General features: G+C 57.9%; 1 protein-coding gene across 1 annotated transcript in view; it reads left to right on the top strand.

The window, feature by feature from the left end:
• Positions 1 to 21,427, top strand: part of LOC115120241 (zinc finger CCCH domain-containing protein 3-like) — a 118,584-nt gene that overhangs the window by 61,014 nt on the left and 36,143 nt on the right. The window contains exons 5-8 of the mRNA XM_065009178.1: positions 15,011 to 15,180; positions 19,720 to 19,798; positions 20,274 to 20,429; positions 20,580 to 20,649. Of these exons, the coding sequence (XP_064865250.1) occupies positions 15,011 to 15,180; positions 19,720 to 19,798; positions 20,274 to 20,429; positions 20,580 to 20,649 (475 nt within the window). The remainder of the gene's footprint in view (positions 1 to 15,010; positions 15,181 to 19,719; positions 19,799 to 20,273; positions 20,430 to 20,579; positions 20,650 to 21,427) is intronic.

The raw sequence follows: 21,427 nt of genomic DNA, 5'->3' as shown, positions 1-21,427 counted from the left end.
GTTAATGCTACCCTGTTTCCCTAAGCCTCACAATGTGCTGTGGTGGGAGGAGATTACAAGCCGTTGTATATCTCACACACACACTGTTATATTCATAGTATATAGGGTTCAGTTGGAGTGCAGTGCGGGTGTGTTTTGTCTTTGTAGCCGTGACCACCTGCTGTGGGTGTTTGCAGGTGTCTGGAGCCCTGTGAGACAACAGCCACTAACTCAGAAGAGATACAGACACACATGGCTGTTATATTTCAGCCTGGAGAGATGCTGTAGTCTCTCCCCATTAGGAAGATTCTGTTACTTACTGTTTGCCCGTTTTGTTTTGTGTGTTGTTGATGTGTTGCACAGTTATCTTAATTCCCCTGTTTGTGGAATCTCATTTGTGTAATTCAGATTGAGCTAGATGAAACAGTGGGCCTGGCTGCATAGGGCTTTAAACTAGATTTAGGGCCTCCGGTGACTTATTACTATTCATTTAGCCGCTGCAGTAAATATTGATTCATCAAGGGTTTTTCAATTTGAGCCACGCGACATCCCGTGAAATATCACCAAGTCTGGAGATCTGGGGGACAGGACAGGTCCCCTGGGAGAGGAGAGGTTCTCCCCAGACCCCCTCCTGTATCCCCCGCCCTCCTTACGTCCCCTCACTACCTCAATCTGTCTGACTCTCTAACACCCCTGAACCTTTTATCTATAGCTCTGTTGGCTCATCGTACCCCTCCACTGACTAGAACTACCCCATCTCTAGCTCATCGTACACACTCACCCAGTCATCATCAGTGTCCCAAGGAATCAGTGTCATCGTACACACTCACCCAGTCATCATCAGTGTCCCAAGGATTCAGTCTCATCGTACACACTCACCCAGTCATCATCAGTGTCCCAAGGCTTCAGTGTCATCGTACACACTCACCCAGTCATCATCAGTGTCCCAAGGATTCAGTCTCATCGTACACACTCACCCAGTCATCATCAGTGTCCCAAGGATTCAGTCTCATCGTACACACTCACCCAGTCATCATCAGTGTCCCAAGGATTCAGTGTCATCGTACACACTCACCCAGTCATCATCAGTGTCCCAAGGCTTCAGTGTCATCGTACACACTCACCCAGTCATCATCAGTGTCCCAAGGAATCAGTGTCATCGTACACACTCACCCAGTCATCATCAGTGTCCCAAGGAATCAGTGTCATCGTACACACTCACCCAGTCATCATCAGTGTCCCAAGGATTCAGTGTCATCGTACACACTCACCCAGTCATCATCAGTGTCCCAAGGAATCAGTGTCATCGTACACACTCACCCAGTCATCATCAGTGTCCCAAGGCTTCAGTCTCATCGTACACACTCACCCAGTCATCATCAGTGTCCCAAGGCTTCAGTCTCATCGTACACACTCACCCAGTCATCATCAGTGTCCCAAGGATTCAGTCTCATCGTACACACTCACCCAGTCATCATCAGTGTCCCAAGGCTTCAGTCTCATCGTACACACTCACCCAGTCATCATCAGTGTCCCAAGGCTTCAGTCTCATCGTACACACTCACCCAGTCATCATCAGTGTCCCAAGGATTCAGTCTCATCGTACACACTCACCCAGTCATCATCAGTGTCCCAAGGATTCAGTGTCATCGTACACACTCACCCAGTCATCATCAGTGTCCCAAGGATTCAGTGTCATCGTACACACTCACCCAGTCATCATCAGTGTCCCAAGGATTCAGTGTCATCGTACACACTCACCCAGTCATCATCAGTGTCCCAAGGATTCAGTGTCATCGTACACACTCACCCAGTCATCATCAGTGTCCCAAGGAATCAGTCTCATCGTACACACTCACCAAGTCATCATCAGTGTCCCAAGGAATCAGTGTCATCGTACACACTCACCCAGTCATCATCAGTGTCCCAAGGCTTCAGTCTCATCGTACACACTCACCCAGTCATCATCAGTGTCCCAAGGCTTCAGTCTCATCGTACACACTCACCCAGTCATATTCAGTGTCCCAAGGCTTCAGTCTCATCGTACACACTCACCCAGTCATATTCAGTGTCCCAAGGATTCAGTCTCTTCGTACACACTCACGCAGTCATCATCAGTGTCCCAAGGATTCAGTGTCATCGTACACACTCACCCAGTCATCATCAGTGTCCCAAGGCTTCAGTCTCATCGTACACACTCACCCAGTCATCATCAGTGTCCCAAGGATTCAGTGTCATCGTACACACTCACCCAGTCATCATCAGTGTCCCAAGGATTCAGTCTCATCGTACACACTCACCCAGTCATCATCAGTGTCCCAAGGCTTCAGTCTCATCGTACACACTCACCCAGTCATATTCAGTGTCCCAAGTTTCAGTGTTTTCAGGAGCAGGTGGTGGTGTGTCCTCCCAGAGCTCCAGAACCCCAGGGGAAGGTCCTAATTGGTTCTCACAGAGCTCCAGAACCCCAGGGGAAGTTCCTAATTGGTTCCCCCAGAGCTCCAGAACCCCAGGGGAAGGTCCTGATTGATTCTGCCAGAGCTCCAGAACCCCAGGGGAAGGTCCTGATTGATTCTGCCAGAGCTCCAGAACTCCAGGGAAGGTCCTGATTGGTTCTTCCAGAGCTCCAGAACCCCAGGGAAGGTCCTGATTGGTTCTGCCAGAGCTTCAGAACCCCAGGGAAGGTCCTGATTGGTTCTACCAGAGCTCCAGAACCCCAGGGAAGGTCCTGATTGGTTGAGCCAGAGCTCCAGAACCCCAGGAAAGGTCCTGATTGGTTTTGCCAGAGCTCCAGAACCCCAGGGCAAGGTCCTGATTCGTTCTGCCAGAGCTCCAGAACCCCAGGGAAGGTCCTGTTTGGTTTTGCCAGAGCTCCAGAACCCCAGGGCAGGTCCTGATTGGTTCTGCCAGAGCTCCAGAACCCTAGGGAGGGTCCTGATTTGGTTCTGCCAGAGCTCCAGAACCCCAGGGAAGGTCCTGATTGGTTTTGCCAGAGCTCCAGAACCCCAGGGGGAGGTCCTGATTGGTTTTGCCAGAGCTACAGAACCCCAGGGGGAGGTCCTGATTGGTTTTGCCAGAGCTACAGAACCCCAGGGGGAGGTCCTGATGGTCCTTTAGAGATTCCCAAGCTGTAGACTCACACTCATCATGTCGCTGTGGGACTAAATATGGTTAATTATAATTTCTACGGTGAGGCTTGATGCCCTTGGCAAAGAGTGACCAGCACCAGCCACACATGGGCAGTGGGCACCTCCCTCTTACCTATCTGAGCTCCCCAGTCACCCTTTAGTCCCCTCTCTCTGTCTTCTGTTTGTCTCCCACCTAGGACCAGGGAAGTGACCCGTCCCCTACGAAGCATGTCATGTGGTGTCAGCAGTAATGGGCATTGTGGTTGATTGCGTGCTGGGGGAGTCTGGGTGGGGGGGTGAATGGTTGTCGTATTTCAGCCCCCACCACCAGAAAATAGATATCATCTCAACATTAAGTCCATTAATAGTAGCAGGAGTTGAATTAAGAAAGCCGTAAAGCATGCAGCGTACCCCAGGATAAATGACTGCCCTCCATCCCTCCCTTCCTCGCTCCAGCCATCTCTCTGCATCTCTACTACTCTGTCCCTTAGTTACCTTCCTCACACTTTCTCTTTCCTTCTCTCTGCATCTCTACTACTCTGTCCCTTAGTTACCTTCCTCACACTTTCTCTTTCCTTCTCTCTGCATCTTTCTATTGCTGCCCATATTTATTTTTGTTTGTCTGTCCATTTGTCTCGTTAGTCTTTCTCCTTCTCATCTTCTCAGTTTTTATCCTCTTCCTATGTTTCCCTGTCTCCATATCCATATTCTCCATGCTCATTCACTCTTTTCATCTAGCTCCCTATCATCTTCTCAGTTTTCTTTGGCGTTTAATAATGCTTGGTTGTTTATTTTGAACTACTGTTGAGACGCTGGTGTGCGCGCACACAACCTGGTCTGTTGTGCCCTGGTCTCATCTCGTTTAGTGCTCCTGTATTGATCAGTAGAGGATGAGGGAGACAAGGCAATAAAGGCGGCTACGCTCTCCTCTTCTTTATCCCATCACTTACTCACACTCCTCCCTTCTCATACCGCAATGTACTCCTCTACTCACTACTTATCAGATCCATCATCACATTCTCACCTACCCCTTCTTACTTTCTATTCTCACGTTTTTACTTCTCATTCACACTTCTAGTCTTCCCTCTTTCTTACACAGATACGCTGTCATCAACACCTGGGGTCATCTCCAGCTTTCTGATTGCTTTGTCTTCATTTTGATGTTCTTTTGCTCAGAGTAGTCCCTTACACTAGTGTAGATTTCATTGTCTTAATGCGTGTTTAGGACCATTGTAACTGCATGGCTTTAGGCAAAGTGTAGTCTTCCTCTCCTCGCTGTAGGAATTGGCTAGATGACTGTTTGTGCTGCTCAGTCTGTTCCAAGGGTAACTGTTTTTCCAATATGAGCTTACGAATGCTTTCGCTGCAGGCCAACAGAACAGAACAGAGCAGCATTATTCAGAGCACTTGCGCGACCCCCAAATTCTTCCCTGTCACCAAAACAAAAGTCAGATCATTCATCAACACCAGTAGTAGTGCTGAATCGCTCTTTCCTTCATCTGTGTGTCGCGCATGGTGAGAGTGGCACGCACACACACACACACACACACACACACACACACACACACACACACACACACACACACACACACACACACACACACACACAAACACACAAAAACACATTCACAGGCATGCAAACACTCAGAATATAATCACAAGGGAGTTCCTCTCTCTTTTCTCTCAATTTCTTCCCCTCTTCTCTCTTTCCTCTCGTCTCTTCTCCTCTTTTCTCTCTATTTCCTCCCCTCCTCTTCTCTCCCTCTTCTCCTCTCTATTTCCTCCCCTCCTCTCTTCTCCTCTTTTCTCTCTATTTCCTCCCCTCTTCTCTCCCTCTTCTCCTCTCTATTTCCTCCCCTCCTCTTCTCTCCCTCTTCTCCTCTCTATTTCCTCCCCTCCTCTCTTGTCCTCTTTTCTCTCTATTTCCTCCCCTCTTCTCTCCCTCTTCTCCTCTCTATTTCCTCCCCTCCTCTCTCCTCTTTTCTCTCTATTTCCTCCCCTCCTATTTTCTCCCTCTTTTCTCTCTATTTCCTCCCCTCCTCCACTCACCATCTATAACCCTGTGGGATCATGGTCTATGGGGTCAATCTACCTGGGCTGTAAATAAATATCTGCTTTGTCTAACACACACACACATACTCCCCACACACCCCCACACACACACATACCCCCCCCACACACACACACACGTACTCATTTAAGTCATTTAGCAGACGCTCTTATCCAGAGCGACTTACAAATTGGTGCATTCACCTTATGACATCCAGTGGAACAGTAGTGCATCTAAATCTTTTAGGGGGGGGAGGGGTGAGAGGGATTACTTTATCCTATCCTAGGTACTCCCACCCCCCACATACTCTCCACAAACACACATACTCCCCACACACACACATACTCCCCCCCCCGCCACACACACACACACGTACACCCCCCCCCAAACACACACCAGCTCTGAATCTCTCTTGTCCCCACTAATACACCTCCTCTCATTCTGCCTCATTGTTTGTCCCATTAAATAATCACCATGGTGATTGAGATGATGTGTATGCAGTGAGAGTGTATCCCCCAGGCCTAGGGGGACAGAGTGGTATATCTGCATGGCTGTGAAAGGGCTCCACCCTGAAACGAGCACGCTGTCCGGCAGAGGAGGATTTGTGTGGCAAACAGACCTAGAGGAGCTCTGATAACAGATCTCTTGCTGGGGGGGTCACTCCCGGCCTCTCTCCGCCTCTCTCACTCCCGGCCTCTCTCCGCCTCTCTCCCTCCCGGCCTCTCCCGGCCTCTCTCCGTCTCTCTCCCTCTCGGCCTCTCTCCGTCTCTCTCCCTCCCGGCCTCTCTCCGTCTCTCTCCCTCCCGGCCTCTCTCCGTCTCTCTCACTCCCGGCCTCTCTGTCTCTCTCACTCCCGCCCTCTCTCACTCCCGCCCTCTCTCCGCCTCTCTCACTCCCGGCCTCTCACTCGCGGCCCCGCTCACTCCCGGCCTCTCTCCGTCTCTCTCCCTCCCGGCGTCTCTCTCACTCCCGGCCTCTCTGTCTCTCTCACTCCCGGCCTCTCTGTCTCTCTCACTCCCGCCCTCTCTCACTCCCGCCCTCTCTCCGCCTCTCTCACTCCCGGCCTCTCACTCGCGGCCCCGCTCACTCCCGGCCTCTCTCCGTCTCTCTCACTCCCGGCCTCTCTCCGTCTCTCTCACTCCCGGCCTCTCTCCGCCTCTCTCACTCCCGGCCTCTCTCCGTCTCTCTCACTCCCGGCCTCTCTGTCTCTCTCACTCCCGGCCTCTCTCCGTCTCTCTCCCTCCCGGCCTCTCTCCGTCTCTCTCCCTCCCGGCCTCTCTCGCTCCCGGCCTCTCTCGCTCCCGGCCTCTCTCCCTCCCGGCCTCTCTCCCTCCCGGCCTCTCTCCCCTCCCGGCCTCTCTCCCTCCCGGCCTCTCTCCGTCTCTCTCCCTCCCGGCCTCTCTCCGTCTCTCTCCTCCCGGCCTCTCTCCGTCTCTCTCCCTCCCGGCCTCTCTCCGTCTCTCTCCCTCCCGGCCTCTCTCCGTCTCGCTCCCTCCCGGCCTCTCTCCGTCTCTCTCCCTCCCGGCCTCTCTCCGTCTCGCTCCCTCCCGGCCTCTCTCCGTCTCGCTCCCTCCCGGCCTCTCTCCGTCTCGCTCCCTCCCGGCCTCTCTCCGTCTCTCTCCTCCCGGCCTCTCTCCGTCTCTCTCCCTCCCGGTCTCTCTCCGTCTTGCTCCCTCCCGGCCTCTCTCCCTCCCGGCCTCTCTCCGTCTCTCTCCCTCCCGGCCTCTCTCCGTCTCTCTCCCTCCCGGCCTCTCTCCCTCCCGGCCTCTCTCCCTCCCGGCCTCTCTCCCTCCCGGCCTCTCTCCGTCTCGCTCCCTCCCGGCCTCTCTCCGTCTCGCTCCCTCCCGGCCTCTCTCCCTCCCGGCCTCTCTCCGTCTCTCTCCCTCCCGGCCTCTCTCCGTCTCTCTCCCTCCCGGCCTCTCTCCGTCTCTCTCCCTCCCGGCCTCTCTCCGTCTCTCTCCCTCCCGGCCTCTCTCCGTCTCTCTCCCTCCCGGCCTCTCTCCGTCTCTCTCCCTCCCGGCCTCTCTCCGTCTCTCTCCCTCCCGGCCTCTCTCCGTCTCTCTCCCTCCCGGCCTCTCTCCGTCTCTCTCCCTCCCGGCCTCTCTCCGTCTCTCTCCCTCCCGGCCTCTCTCCCTCCCGGCCTCTTCTCCCTCCCGGCCTCTCTCCCTCCCGGCCTCTCTCCCTCCCGGCCTCTCTCCGTCTCTCTCCCTCCCGGCCTCTCTCCGTCTCTCTCCCTCCCGGCCTCTCCCCCTCCCGGCCTCTCCCCCTCCCGGCCTCTCCCCTCCCGGCCTCTCTCCCCCCCGGCCTCTCTCCGTCTCTCTCCCTCCCGGCCTCTCTCCGTCTCTCTCCCTCCCGGCCTCTCTCCGTCTCGCTCCCTCCCGGCCTCTCTCCGTCTCTCTCCCTCCCGGCCTCTCTCCGTCTCGCTCCCTCCCGGCCTCTCTCCGTCTCGCTCCCTCCCGGCCTCTCTCCGTCTCTCTCCTCCCGGCCTCTCTCCGTCTCGCTCCCTCCCGGCCTCTCTCCCTCCCGGCCTCTCTCCGTCTCGCTCCCTCCCGGCCTCTCTCCGTCTCTCTCCCTCCCGGCCTCTCTCCGTCTCTCTCCCTCCCGGCCTCTCTCAGTCTCTCTCCCTCCCGGCCTCTCTCCGTCTCTCTCCCTCCCGGTCTCTCTCCGTCTCTCTCCCTCCCGGCCTCTCTCCGTCTCGCTCCCTCCCGGCCTCTCTCCGTCTCGCTCCCTCCCGGCCTCTCTCCGTCTCGCTCCCTCCCGGCCTCTCTCCGTCTCTCTCCCTCCCGGCCTCTCTCCGTCTCTCTCCCTCCCGGCCTCTCTCCGTCTCTCTCCCTCCCGGCCTCTCTCCGTCTCGCTCCCTCCCGGCCTCTCTCCCTCCCGGCCTCTCTCCGTCTCTCTCCCTCCCGGCCTCTCTCCGTCTCTCTCCCTCCCGGCCTCTCTCCCTCCCGGCCTCTCTCCCTCCCGGCCTCTCTCCGTCTCTCTCCCCTCCCGGCCTCTCTCCGTCTCTCTCCCTCCCGGCCTCTCTCCCTCCCGGCCTCTCTCCCTCCCGGCCTCTCTCTGTCTCGCTCCCTCCCGGCCTCTCTCCGTCTCGCTCCTCCCGGCCTCTCTCCGTCTCGCTCCCTCCCGGCCTCTCTCCGTCTCGCTCCCTCCCGGCCTCTCTCCCTCCCGGCCTCTCTCCGTCTCTCTCCCTCCCGGCCTCTCTCCGTCTCTCTCCCTCCCGGCCTCTCTCCGTCTCTCTCCCTCCCGGCCTCTCTCCGTCTCTCTCCCTCCCGGCCTCTCTCCGTCTCTCTCCCTCCCGGCCTCTCTCCGTCTCTCTCCCTCCCGGCCTCTCTCCCTCCCGGCCTCTTCTCCCTCCCGGCCTCTCTCCCTCCCGGCCTCTCTCCGTCTCTCTCCTCCCCGGCCTCTCTCCGTCTCTCTCCTCCCGGCCTCTCTCCGTCTCTCTCCCTCCCGGCCTCTCTCCCCTCCCGGCCTCTCCCCCTCCCGGCCTCTCTCCCTCCCGGCCTCTCTCCGTCTCTCTCCCTCCCGGCCTCTCTCCGTCTCTCTCCCTCCCGGCCTCTCTCCGTCTCTCTCCCTCCCGGCCTCTCTCCGTCTCTCTTCCTCCCGGCCTCTCTCCGTCTCGCTCCCTCCCGGCCTCTCTCCCTCCCCCGGCCTCTCTCCGTCTCGCTCCCTCCCGGCCTCTCTCCCTCCCGGCCTCTCTCCGTCTCTCTCCCTCCCGGCCTCTCTCCGTCTCTCTCCCTCCCGGCCTCTCTCCGTCTCTCTCCCCTCCCGGCCTCTCTCCGTCTCTCTCCCTCCCGGCCTCTCTCCGTCTCTCTCCCTCCCGGCCTCTCTCCGTCTCTCTCCCTCCCGGCCTCTCTCCGTCTCTCTCCCTCCCGGCCTCTCTCCGTCTCTCTCCCTCCCGGCCTCTCTCCGTCTCTCTCCCTCCCGGCCTCTCTCCGTCTCTCTCCCTCCCGGCCTCTCTCCGTCTCGCTCCCTCCCGGCCACTCTCCGTCTCGCTCCTCCCGGCCTCTCTCCGTCTCGCTCCCTCCCGGCCTCTCTCCCTCCCGGCCTCTCTCCGTCTCGCTCCCTCCCGGCCTCTCTCCGTCTCTCTCCCCCTCCCGGCCTCTCTCCGTCTCTCTCCCTCCCGGCCTCTCTCAGTCTCTCTCCCTCCCGGCCTCTCTCCGTCTCTCTCCCTCCCGGCCTCTCTCCGTCTCTCTCCCCCCGGCCTCTCTCCGTCTCTCTCCCCTCCCGGCCTCTCTCCGTCTCTCTCACTCCCGGCCTCTCTCCGTCTCTCTCACTCCCGGCCTCTCTGTCTCTCTCACTCCCGCCCTCTCTCACTCCCCGCCCTCTCTCCGCCTCTCTCACTCCCGGCCTCTCACTCGCGGCCCGCTCACTCCCGGCCTCTCTCCGTCTCTCTCCCCCGGCCTCTCTCCGTCTCTCTCACTCCCGGCCTCTCTGTCTCTCTCCCTACTCCCGCCCTCTCTCACTCCCGCCCTCTCTCCGCCTCTCTCACTCCCGGCCTCTCACTCGCGCCCTGCTCACTCCCGGCCTCTCTCCGTCTCTCTCACTCCCGGCCTCTCTCCGTCTCTCTCACTCCCGGCCTCTCTCCGCCTCTCTCCCTCCCGGTCTCGCTCCCCTCCCGGCCTCTCTCCGTCTCGCTCCCTCCCGGCCTCTCTCCGTCTCGCTCCCTCCCGGCCTCTCTCCCTCCCGGCCTCTCTCCGTCTCTCTCCCTCCCGGCCTCTCTCCGTCTCTCTCTCCCTCCCGGCCTCTCTCCGTCTCTCTCCTCCCGGCCTCTCTCCGTCTCTCTCCCTCCCGGCCTCTCTCCGTCTCTCCCCTCCCGGCCTCTCTCCGTCTCTCTCTCACTCCCGGCCTCTCTGTCTCTCTCACTCCCGCCCTCTCTCCTCCCGCCCTCTCTCCGCCTCTCTCACTCCCGGCCTCTCACTCGCGGCCCCCGCTCACTCCCGGCCTCTCTCCGTCTCTCTCCCTCCCGGCCTCTCTCCGTCTCTCTCACTCCCGGCCTCTCTGTCTCTCTCACTCCCGCCCTCTCTCACTCCCGCCCTCTCTCCGCCTCTCTCACTCCCGGCCTCTCACTCGCGCCCTGCTCACTCCCGGCCTCTCTCCGTCTCTCTCACTCCCGGCCTCTCTCCGTCTCTCTCACTCCCGGCCTCTCTCCGCCTCTCTCACTCCCGGCCTCTCTCCGTCTCTCTCACTCCCGGCCTCTCTGTCTCTCTCCCTCCCGGCCTCTCTCCGTCTCTCTCCCTCCCGGCCTCTCTCCGTCTCTCTCCCTCCCGGCCTCTCTCCGTCTCTCTCCCTCCCGGCCTCTCTCCCTCCCGGCCTCTCTCCCTCCCGGCCTCTCTCCGTCTCTCTCCCTCTCTCCCTCCCGGCCTCTCTCCGTCTCTCCCTCCCGGCCTCTCTCCGTCTCTCTCCCTCCCGGCCTCTCTCCGTCTCTCTCCCTCCCGGCCTCTCTCCGTCTCTCTCACTCCCGGCCTCTCTGTCTCTCTCACTCCCGCCCTCTCTCACTCCCGCCCTCTCTCCGCCTCTCTCACTCCCGGCCTCTCACTCGCGGCCCCGCTCACTCCCGGCCTCTCTCCGTCTCTCTCCCTCCCGGCCTCTCTCCGTCTCTCTCACTCCCGGCCTCTCTCCGCCTCTCTCACTCCCGCCCTCTCTCACTCCCGCCCTCTCTCCGCCTCTCTCACTCCCGGCCTCTCACTCGCGGCCCTGCTCACTCCCGGCCTCTCTCCGTCTCTCTCACTCCCGGCCTCTCTCCGTCTCTCTCACTCCCGGCCTCTCTCCGCCTCTCTCACTCCCGGCCTCTCTCCGTCTCTCTCCCTCCCGGCCTCTCTCCGTCTCTCTCCCTCCCGGCCTCTCTCCCTCCCGGCCTCTCTCCCTCCCGGCCTCTCTCCTCCCGGCCTCTCTCCCTCCCGGCCTCTCTCCGTCTCTCTCCCTCCCGGCCTCTCTCCGTCTCTCTCCCTCCCGGCCTCTCTCCGTCTCGCTCCCTCCCGGCCTCTCTCCGCCTCTCTCCCTCCCGGCCTCTCTCCGTCTCGCTCCCTCCCGGCCTCTCTCCGTCTCGCTCCCTCCCGGCCTCTCTCCGTCTCGCTCCCTCCCGGCCTCTCTCCGTCTCTCTCCTCCCGGCCTCTCTCGTCTCTCTCCCTCCCGGCCTCTCTCCGTCTCTCTCCCTCCCGGCCTCTCTCCGTCTCGCTCCCTCCCGGCCTCTCTCCCTCCCGGCCTCTCTCCGTCTCTCTCCCTCCCGGCCTCTCTCCGTCTCTCTCCCTCCCGGCCTCTCTCCCTCCCGGCCTCTCTCCCTCCCGGCCTCTCTCCGTCTCTCTCCCTCCCGGCCTCTCTCCGTCTCTCTCCCTCCCGGCCTCTCTCCGTCTCTCTCCCTCCCGGCCTCTCTCCCTCCCGGCCTCTCTCCGTCTCTCTCCCTCCCGGCCTCTCTCCGTCTCTCTCCCTCCCGGCCTCTCTCCGTCTCTCTCCCTCCCGGCCTCTCTCCGTCTCGCTCCCTCCCGGCCTCTCTCCGTCTCGCTCCCTCCCGGCCTCTCTCCGTCTCGCTCCCTCCCGGCCTCTCTCCGTCTCGCTCCCTCCCGGCCTCTCTCCCTCCCGGCCTCTCTCCCTCCCGGCCTCTCTCCCTCCCGGCCTCTCTCCGTCTCTCTCCCTCCCGGCCTCTCTCCGTCTCTCTCCCTCCCGGCCTCTCTCCGTCTCTCTCTCCCCTCCCGGCCTCTCTCCCTCCCGGCCTCTCTCCGTCTCTCTCCCTCCCGGCCTCTCTCCGTCTCTCTCCCTCCCGGCCTCTCTCCGTCTCTCTCCTCCCGGCCTCTCTCCGTCTCGCTCCCTCCCGGCCTCTCTCCGTCTCGCTCCCTCCCGGCCTCTCTCCGTCTCGCTCCCTCCCGGCCTCTCTCCCTCCCGGCCTCTCTCCGTCTCTCTCCCTCCCGGCCTCTCTCCGTCTCTCTCCCTCCCGGCCTCTCTCCGTCTCTCTCCCGGCCTCTCTCACTCCCTTCCATCCTCCTTCCCTCTCTCCTCCTCTTTCTCATTAATAGGGAGATTACATGGTGATAGTAGGGGTGGTGTATAGAAGTTAATATGGTCCCACAGAGACTGTTATCAGTAATGATGTTGTGCTGGAGGGGGGGAACTCATTCAGACAGCTGCCTACCTCAAATTACACTCAATTACATGCAAACACACACACGCATACACACAAACACACGCATGCATACACACACACACGCGCGCGCGCGCGCACGCACGCATACACACAAACACACTCTTGCAGACACTCTTGTATAGGCTATAGACACACACATTCTCTCATACTGTATGAACACACGCGCACACGCACGTTTACTCATACACACTCAACCACACACTTCCACACACACTGACATTTTCCCCAATGCTCCCTCACCCCTCCCTTATCCTGCACCATGTGTCAGGGTTAACTGCTGTCTATGTTAAGTGTTCATGTCATATCCACATTAACCTCCACGATGGCTCCCCTGGCTGTGGGGCCCTGCTAAAGCCTCCCTGGGAGCCAGTCACTGCTCCTATATTAGCCACCATTACGACTCCCTTGGCTCCAGTTGCCCTGTGTAGGGCATACACTGATCTTGTATTTGTGAAACTGAGTGTCTCTGCTGGTGAGTTATGGCCCGGTCTGGTAGAGGGAGAAAGGGAGCTAACTGAGGATCTGTGATGTACCTTCTTTCTTTTCTCTGCTACACGCAGACTCCCCACTGCATGGACCTGTCATTGTGTGACCATTGTTTTGGTTGTGTGTGTGTGTCCTTGTCTCTGAGTGTGTAGTGTAGAGCTAGTTATAGTGTGTGTGTGTGGGTCCCCTCTCTGTTCGCTGTAATGGGAGTCAGGAACTCTGGCTCCAAACACATTTCCAGCCCATTTGAAGTCCAGCAGTAAATGATGACCTGCGCCATGCACACCAGCCCCAATCCCACCCAAACACAAGTGACAGGCCAGTGCAATTTATCCCCATAACCCCTGCCATCACACACACACACACACACACAGAGATACACACACACAGAGATATATACACACACACACACACACACACACACACACACACACACACACACAGAGATACACACACACACACACACACACACAGATGTACACACACACACACACACAGATGTACACACACACACACACACAGATGCACACACCATTTTAAACACACGCACACACCATTTTAAACACACACACACACCATTTTAAACACACACACACACCATTTTAAACACACACACACACAATTTTAAACACACAGAGGGGGACTTCCTTAGAGTTTAGATGTCGTTGTGTGAATATATATTTGTGTGCATTCTTTAGGCTGGTGCGTGTGCGTCGGTGCGCGACTGTGTGTGTGTGTGTGTGTGTGTGTGTGTGTGTGTGTGTGTGTGTCTGTTGGGCACCATGCGTTGCTTCGGGACCTGGGCAGCCCTCCCTGCTCTGGCCTCCTACCTATTATCTCATTGATTTCCTCCTCTTTTCAATTCTCTCCATTTCCACACTGCCGTCCTTTCCATTAGGGCAGCAATTTAACAGAGTGCTGTGACACGGGAGAGAAGGAGGAGGGAAAGAGGGAGGGAGGGTTAGACTGGGAGGCATGAAGAGAGAGGAGGGAGATGAGGAGGTAGACGAGGGGAGATATCGTGGAAGAGACAGGCCGAGAGAAAAGGGGTGGAGGTATGGTGGGGCAGTGAGCATATTACCAGCGCAGTATCATTCAACTCCTAACTACTTTGTGGTTAACCTGAATGGGTCTTTTGGCCCAAGTACTTTATTCCCCAGCAGTTCTCCTAAAGATCCAAGTACTGTGTTCCCCAGCAGTTCTCCTAAAGATCCAAGTACTGTGTTCCCCAGCAGTTCTCCTAAAGATCCAAGTACTGTGTTCCCCAGCAGTTCTCCTAAAGATCCAAGTACTGTGTTCCCCAGCAGTTCTCCTAAAGATCCAAGTACTGTGTTCCCCAGCAGTTCTCCTAAAGATCCAAGTACTTTATTCCCCAGCAGTTCTCTTAAAGATCCAAGTACTGTGTTCCCCAGCAGTTCTCTTAAAGATCCAAGTACTGTGTTCCCCAGCAGTTCTCTTAAAGATCCAAGTACTGTGTTCCCCAGCAGTTCTCCTAAAGATCCAAGTACTGTGTTCCCCAGCAGTTCTCCTAAAGATCCAAGTACTTTATTTCCCAGCAGTTCTCCTAAAGATCCAAGTACTGTGTTCCCCAGCAGTTCTCCTAAAGATCCAAGTACTTTATTTCCCAGCAGTTCTCCTAAAGATCCAAGTACTGTATTCCCCAGCAGTTCTCCTAAAGCTCCAAGTACTTTATTCCCCAGCAGTTCTCCTAAAGATCCAAGTACTGTGTTCCCCAGCAGTTCTCCTAAAGATCCAAGTACTGTGTTCCCCAGCAGTTCTCCTAAAGATCCAAGTACTGTGTTCCCCAGCAGTTCTCCTAAAGATCCAAGTACTGTGTTCCCCAGCAGGTCTCTTAAAGATCCAAGTACTGTGTTCCCCAGCAGTTCTCTTAAAGATCCAAGTACTGTGTTCCCCAGCAGTTCTCTTAAAGATCCAAGTACTGTGTTCCCCAGCAGTTCTCCTAAAGATCCAAGTACTGTGTTCCCCAGCAGTTCTCCTAAAGATCCAAGTACTTTGTTCCCCAGCAGTTCTCCTAAAGATCCAAGTACTTTATTCCCCAGCAGTTCTCCTAAAGATCCAAGTACTTTGTTCCCCAGCAGTTCTCCTACAGATCCAAGTTCTGTGTTCCCCAGCAGTTCTCCTAAATATCCAAGTACTTTTCAAACAAGATGTTCTGTGTATTCCTACTTCACTTTACTAACGCTTTGCCAATCTCTCCCTCTCTACCCCCAGGACTGTACTCCAGAGCCGTCTGCGTCCCCCAGGACAGGACGGGCACCCCACAGCCCAGCACTGGAGAGGTAGAGGGAGGAGCATGCGCTGGATCGGTGGCACCCTCTACAGCGTCTCAGCCAATAAGCTGTCTCGCACCATGACAGCCAGTGCGCCAATCAACAGAACAAGTACTATACACACCTTACAAATACACTGTGCCAATCATTGTAGGCCCGGTGGCACTACGCTAGGCCCGGTGGCACTACGCTAGGCCCGGTGGCACTACGCTAGGCCCGGTGGCACTACGCTAGGCCCGGTGGCACGACGCTAGGCCCGGTGGCACGACGCTAGGCCCGGTGGCACGACGCTAGGCCCGGTGGCACGACGCTAGGCCCGGTGGCACGACGCTAGGCTAGGCCCGGTGGCACGACGCTAGGCTAGGCCCGGTGGCACGACGCTAGGCTAGGCCCGGTGGCACGACGCTAGGCTAGGCCCGGTGGCACGACGCTAGGCTAGGCCCGGTGGCACGACGCTAGGCTAGGCCCGGTGGCACGACGCTAGGCTAGGCCCGGTGGCACGACGCTAGGCCAGGCCCGGTGGCACGACGCTAGGCCAGGCCCGGTGGCACGACGCTAGGCCAGGCCCGGTGGCACGACGCTAGGCCAGGCCCGGTGGCACGACGCTAGGCCAGGCCCGGTGGCACGAGGCTAGGCCAGGCCCGGTGGCACGAGGCTAGGCCCGGCCCGGTGGCACGAGGCTAGGCCCGGCCCGGTGGCACGAGGCTAGGCCAGGCCCGGTGGCACGAGGCTAGGCCAGGCCCGGTGGCACGAGGCTAGGCCAGGCCCGGTGGCACGACGCTAGGCTAGGCCCGGTGGCACGACGCTAGGCTAGGCCCGGTGGCACGACGCTAGGCTAGGCCCGGTGGCACGACGCTAGGCCCGGTGGCACGAGGCTAGGCTAGGCCCGGTGGCACGAGGCTAGGCCAGGCCCGGTGGCACGACGCTAGGCCAGGCCCGGTGGCACGACGCTAGGCCAGGCCCGGTGGCACGAGGCTAGGCCAGGCCCGGTGGCACGAGGCTAGGCCAGGCCCGGTGGCACGAGGCTAGGCCAGGCCCGGTGGCACGAGGCTAGGCCAGGCCCGGTGGCACGAGGCTAGGCCAGGCCCGGTGGCACGAGGCTAGGCCAGGCCCGGTGGCACGAGGCTAGGCCAGGCCCGGTGGCACGAGGCCAGGCGCGGTGGCACGAGGCCAGGCCCGGTGGCACGAGGCTAGGCCCGGCCCGGTGGCACGACGCTAGGCTAGACCCGGTGGCACGACGCTAGGCTAGGCCCGGTGGCACGACGCTAGGCTAGGCCCGGTGGCACGACGCTAGGCTAGGCCCGGTGGCACGACGCTAGGCTAGGCCCGGTGGCACGACGCTAGGCCCGGTGGCACGAGGCTAGGCTAGGCCCGGTGGCACGAGGCTAGGCCAGGCCCGGTGGCACGACGCTAGGCCAGGCCCGGTGGCACGACGCTAGGCCAGGCCCGGTGGCACGACGCTAGGCCAGGCCCGGTGGCACGACGCTAGGCCAGGCCCGGTGGCACGAGGCTAGGCCAGGCCCGGTGGCACGAGGCTAGGCCAGGCCCGGTGGCACGAGGCTAGGCCAGGCCCGGTGGCACGAGGCTAGGCCAGGCCCGGTGGCACGACGCTAGGCCAGGCCCGGTGGCACGACGCTAGGCCAGGCCCGGTGGCACGACGCTAGGCTAGGCCCGGTGGCACGACGCTAGGCTAGGCCCGGTGGCACGACGCTAGGCTAGGCCCGGTGGCACGACGCTAGGCTAGGCCCGGTGGCACGAGGCTAGGCCAGGCCCGGTGGCACGACGCTAGGCCAGGCCCGGTGGCACGACGCTAGGCCAGGCCCGGTGGCACGACGCTAGGCCAGGCCCGGTGGCACGAGGCTAGGCCAGGCCCGGTGGCACGAGGCTAGGCCAGGCCCGGTGGCACGAGGCTAGGCCAGTCCCGGTGGCACGAGGCCAGGCGCGGTGGCACGAGGCCCGGCCCGGTGGCACGAGGCTAGGCCCGGCCCGGTGGCACGACGCTAGGCCCGGCCCGGGGGCACTACGCTAGGCCCGGTGGCACTACGCTAGGCCTGGCCCTGTGGCACTACGCTAGGCCTGGCCCTGTGGCACTACGCCAGGCCTGGCCTGGACACTACGCTAGGCCTGGCCTGGTAGCACTACACTTGGCTAGGCCCGGTGGCACTATCATTGGCTAGGCCCGGTGGCACTACGCTAGGCCTGGCCCTGTGGCACTACGCTAGGCCTGGCCCTGTGGCACTACGCTAGGCCCGGTGGCACTACGCTAGGCCTGGCCCGGTGGCACGACGCTAGGCCCGGCCCGGTGGCACGACGCTAGGCCCGGCCCGGTGGCACGACGCTAGGCCCGGCCCGGTGGCACGACGCTAGGCCCGGCCCGGTGGCACTACGCTAGGCCCGGCCCGGTGGCACTACGCTAGGCCCGGTGGCACTACGCTAGGCCCGGTGGCACTACGCCAGGCCTGGCCTGGACACTACGCTAGGCCTGGCCTGGTAGCACTACACTTGGCTAGGCCCGGTGGCACTATCATTGGCTAGGCCCGGTGGCGCTATGCTAGGCCCGCTGGCGCTATGCTAGGCCCGGTGGCACTACGCTAGGCTAGGCCCGGTGGCCCTATGCTAGGCCTGGCCCGGTGACACTACGCTAGGCCTGGCCTGGTAGCACTACGCTTGGCTAGGCCCGGTGGCACTATCATTGGCTAGGCCCGGTGGCACTATGCTAGGCCCGCTGGCGCTATGCTAGGCCCGGTGGCCCTACGCTAGGCTAGGCCCGGTGGCCCTACGCTAGGCTAGGCCCGGTGGCACTACGCTAGGCTAGGCCTGGTGGCCTTATGCTAGGCTAGGCCTGGTGTCACCTGGTGGCACTACGCCTAGTATGAGTGCAGAAGCGTGTAGCGGTTAAAAATAGTCTGTCCTTGGTTGCAACACTCACTAACGAGTTCCAAACTGCCTCTGGAAGCAATGTCAGCACAATAACTATTTGTCAGGAGCTTCATGAAATGGGTTTCCATGGCCCAGCAGCCGCACACAAGCCTAAAATCACCATGCGCAATGCCAAGCGTCGGCTGGAGGGGTGTAAAGCTCGCCGCCAATTGACTCTGCAGCAGTGGAAACACATTCTCTATGGTGATGAATCCCACATCACCGTCTGGAGTCCAACGGATGAATCTGGGTTTGGTGGATAACAGGAGAATGCTACCTGCCCCAATGCATAGTGCCTACTGTAAAGTTTGGTGGAGGAGGAATAATGGTCTGTGCTGTTATTCATGATTCGGGCTAGGCCTCTTTAGTTCCAGTGAAGGGAAATTTTAACGCTTCCAACTGTGCTTCCAACTTTGTGGCAACAGTTTGGAGAAGGCCCTTTCCTGTTTCTGCGTGACAAATCCCCTGTGCACAAGTGACGTCCATACAGAAATGGTTTGTCGAGATCGGTGTGGAAGAACTTGATTGGCCTGCACAGAGCCCCTGACCTCAACCTAATCGAATAGCTTTGTGATTATTTGGAACGCCGACTGCGAGCCAGGCCTAGCTCTTGTGGCTGAATGGAAGCTAGTCCACTCAGCAATGTTCCAACATCTAGTGGAAAGCCTTCCCAGAAGAGTGGAGACTTTTATAGCAGCATAGGTGGGACCAACTCCATATTAATACCCATGATTTTGGAATGAGATGTTCGACAAGCAGGTGTCCACATACTTTTGGTTATGTAGTGTATGAGATGTGTTGTGTGTTAGCCATCTGAAATAATAAAGCTGTAATCTGTCACTGGGACAGGAGGGAGGGGCCGCTGGGGGGGAAACGACACAGATTAAACCCAGACCTGAGCTGCTCGCTCCCTCCTTCTCGCTCGCTGGCTGGCTGTCTCTGTCTTTCTCTGTCAAAACCTGTGGCTGGAATTGGAGTTCCGTTCTGTTCCCACAGCTTGTGACTCGCCTCTTGATAAACACACATACACACAGACATTCCAGCATGGTCTGAACACGCCTTCAGTGTCCACCACCATGATTTGAGATCTCACCAGTCCAGTTAGCTGAGATTACACTCCTCTTCTGGTCCTGATCTTCTGGTCCTGATTTTCTTGGCACTGATCTTCTTGGCACTATGACTGCCTCCCGTCAGAGTGCCAAGATCACATACTGATGAGGAGGATATCTCTTACACCTGAAATGTTCCAAAATTAGAGACTTGGATAAGTGTCAAGCCTCCTTACCTTACCCCATCTCTCTTACACCATATCTTGTTCCCGCCCTCCTTCCTTCCAAAACTGGAGGCTTGGATAGGTACCAGGCCTCCGTAGCTTTCCCCCTCTCTCATTCACTCCCCTCCTGTACCCCATCTGTCCCATGTTCTCAGACTGTACTGGATGTCACGTTTGGCTTCGGCTGCCAGGCTTCGGCTGGTGCTGGCTCCATCTCACCACACAGACGAGCTAGATAGATAGCCGGCAGGTCATTGCAGCCTATCTGCCTGCGTGGGCACACAGTGTGCAGCCCCAGTGCTGAGTACACACACACATGCATGGACAGGCACACACACAAAATGTGTCAGTCACAGAGGTGTATTAATAACTCCATTTGACCCAAATTGAGTTGGTTATGTTTTGGTCTTTATAAAGGCTGTCTTTTCTCTGATTCCATTGTCTATTTTCCCGAACAGTGAGATGGTCTAATCCACAGGAGATTTCCCCCACCTCGAGTACTTTCTTTCGGCCATCCAGCACACGTTTTGTGGCCAGGTAGGCACTTTAGTACACACACACTGCTGCTACAAGACTCGTATTATGATTGCTAAATACTGCACAATAGAAAAAACACTTGCTCCCTCCAATCCCCCCTTCCGCAGAACATGTGTAAATCCTGGACTATGAATTGTGCCTTCATGTATTATACTGATGCTAACATGTTTATTATATTCTACTGCGCCATTTATTTTATGTTCATATTCTTATCTTTTATCATTTATTGTTGTTGGCTTGTGGAGAATGAACCTGCAAGTAAGCATTTGGTTGGATGGTGTATACCAGTGGTCACCAACCTTTTCTGAGTCAAGACCACTTTTCTGAGTCAAGACCACTTTTCTAAGACCACTTTTCTGAGTCCAGACCACTTTTCTGAGTCCAGACCACTTTTCTGAGTCAAAATGCAAGCCGAGATCTACCGCTCTGATCTGTTTGTAACATGACAGTTGATTGTGTGTGTTCTGTCCCCCAGTCGTGCGGTTCAGAGGAGTCTAGCCATCATCAGACACGCTCGTCAGAAGAAGACCCAGAAACAGTACTGCATGTACTTCAACCGCTTTGGAAAGTGTAACCGTGGCAACACCTGCCCCTATATCCATGATCCTGATAAGGTTGCCGTCTGTACCAGGTAAAACACACCTAGAAACAACCATGTACAGCTGTGTTGGCTCTGTGATTGGCTGCTCTGTACCAGGTAACACACCTAAAAACAACCATGTACAGCTGTGTTGGCTCTCTGATTGGCTGCTCTATGACCTGAAGACTCTTCCCATTGCAGGTTCGTGAGGGGTACATGTAAGCAGACGGATGGGACCTGTCCATTCTCGCACAAGGTGGCCAAGGAGAAGGTGAAACTGGACACACTACACACACACACACACACACACAATAATCCTTGAGAAGGTGAGAATATGTGAAACGTCAATGTCTCCCTCACACCAGCTGGGTTGGAGTGTACTACTGTAGTTAGACAGTTAACATTTGGCCCTGTCAGTTACATAACCAGGAAGATGACAGAACGGGAATTGAATTAGGACCGGCTGTTAGTTTTGCACCCAGAGTTATGGCTGGTAGAAGAGGGGCTGTATAGAGTTATGGCTGGTAGAAGAGGGGCTGTATAGAGTTATGGCTGGTAGAAGAGGGGCTGTATAGAGTTATGGCTGGTAGAAGAGGGGATATATAGAGTTATGGCTGGTGGAAGAGGGGCTGTATAGAGTTATGGCTGGTAGAAGAGGGGATATATAGAGTTATGGCTGGTAGAAGAGGGGATATATAGAGTTATGGCTGGTAGAAGAGGGGATATATAGAGTTATGGCTGGTAGAAGAGGGGATATATAGAGTTATGGCTGGTAGAAGAGGGGATATATAGAGTTATGGCTGGTAGAAGAGGGGATGTATAGAGTTATGTCTGGTAGAAGAGGTGCTGTATAGAGTTATGGCTGGTAGAAGAGGGGATGTATAGAGTTATGGCTGGTAGAAGAGGGGCTGTATAGAGTTATGGCTGGTAGAAGAGGGGATATATAGAGTTATGGCTGGTAGAAGAGGGGATGTATAGAGTTATGGCTGGTAGAAGAGGGGCTGTATAGAGTTATGGCTGGTAGAAGAGGGGCTGTATAGAGTTATGGC

This window comes from Oncorhynchus nerka, linkage group LG24 (genome assembly GCF_034236695.1).
Source record: "Oncorhynchus nerka isolate Pitt River linkage group LG24, Oner_Uvic_2.0, whole genome shotgun sequence".
In the NCBI taxonomy this organism is placed as follows: Eukaryota; Metazoa; Chordata; class Actinopteri; order Salmoniformes; family Salmonidae; genus Oncorhynchus; species Oncorhynchus nerka.
The sequence above is the reverse complement of the archived record's forward strand: the minus strand, read 5'-3'. Positions and strand labels throughout refer to the sequence as shown.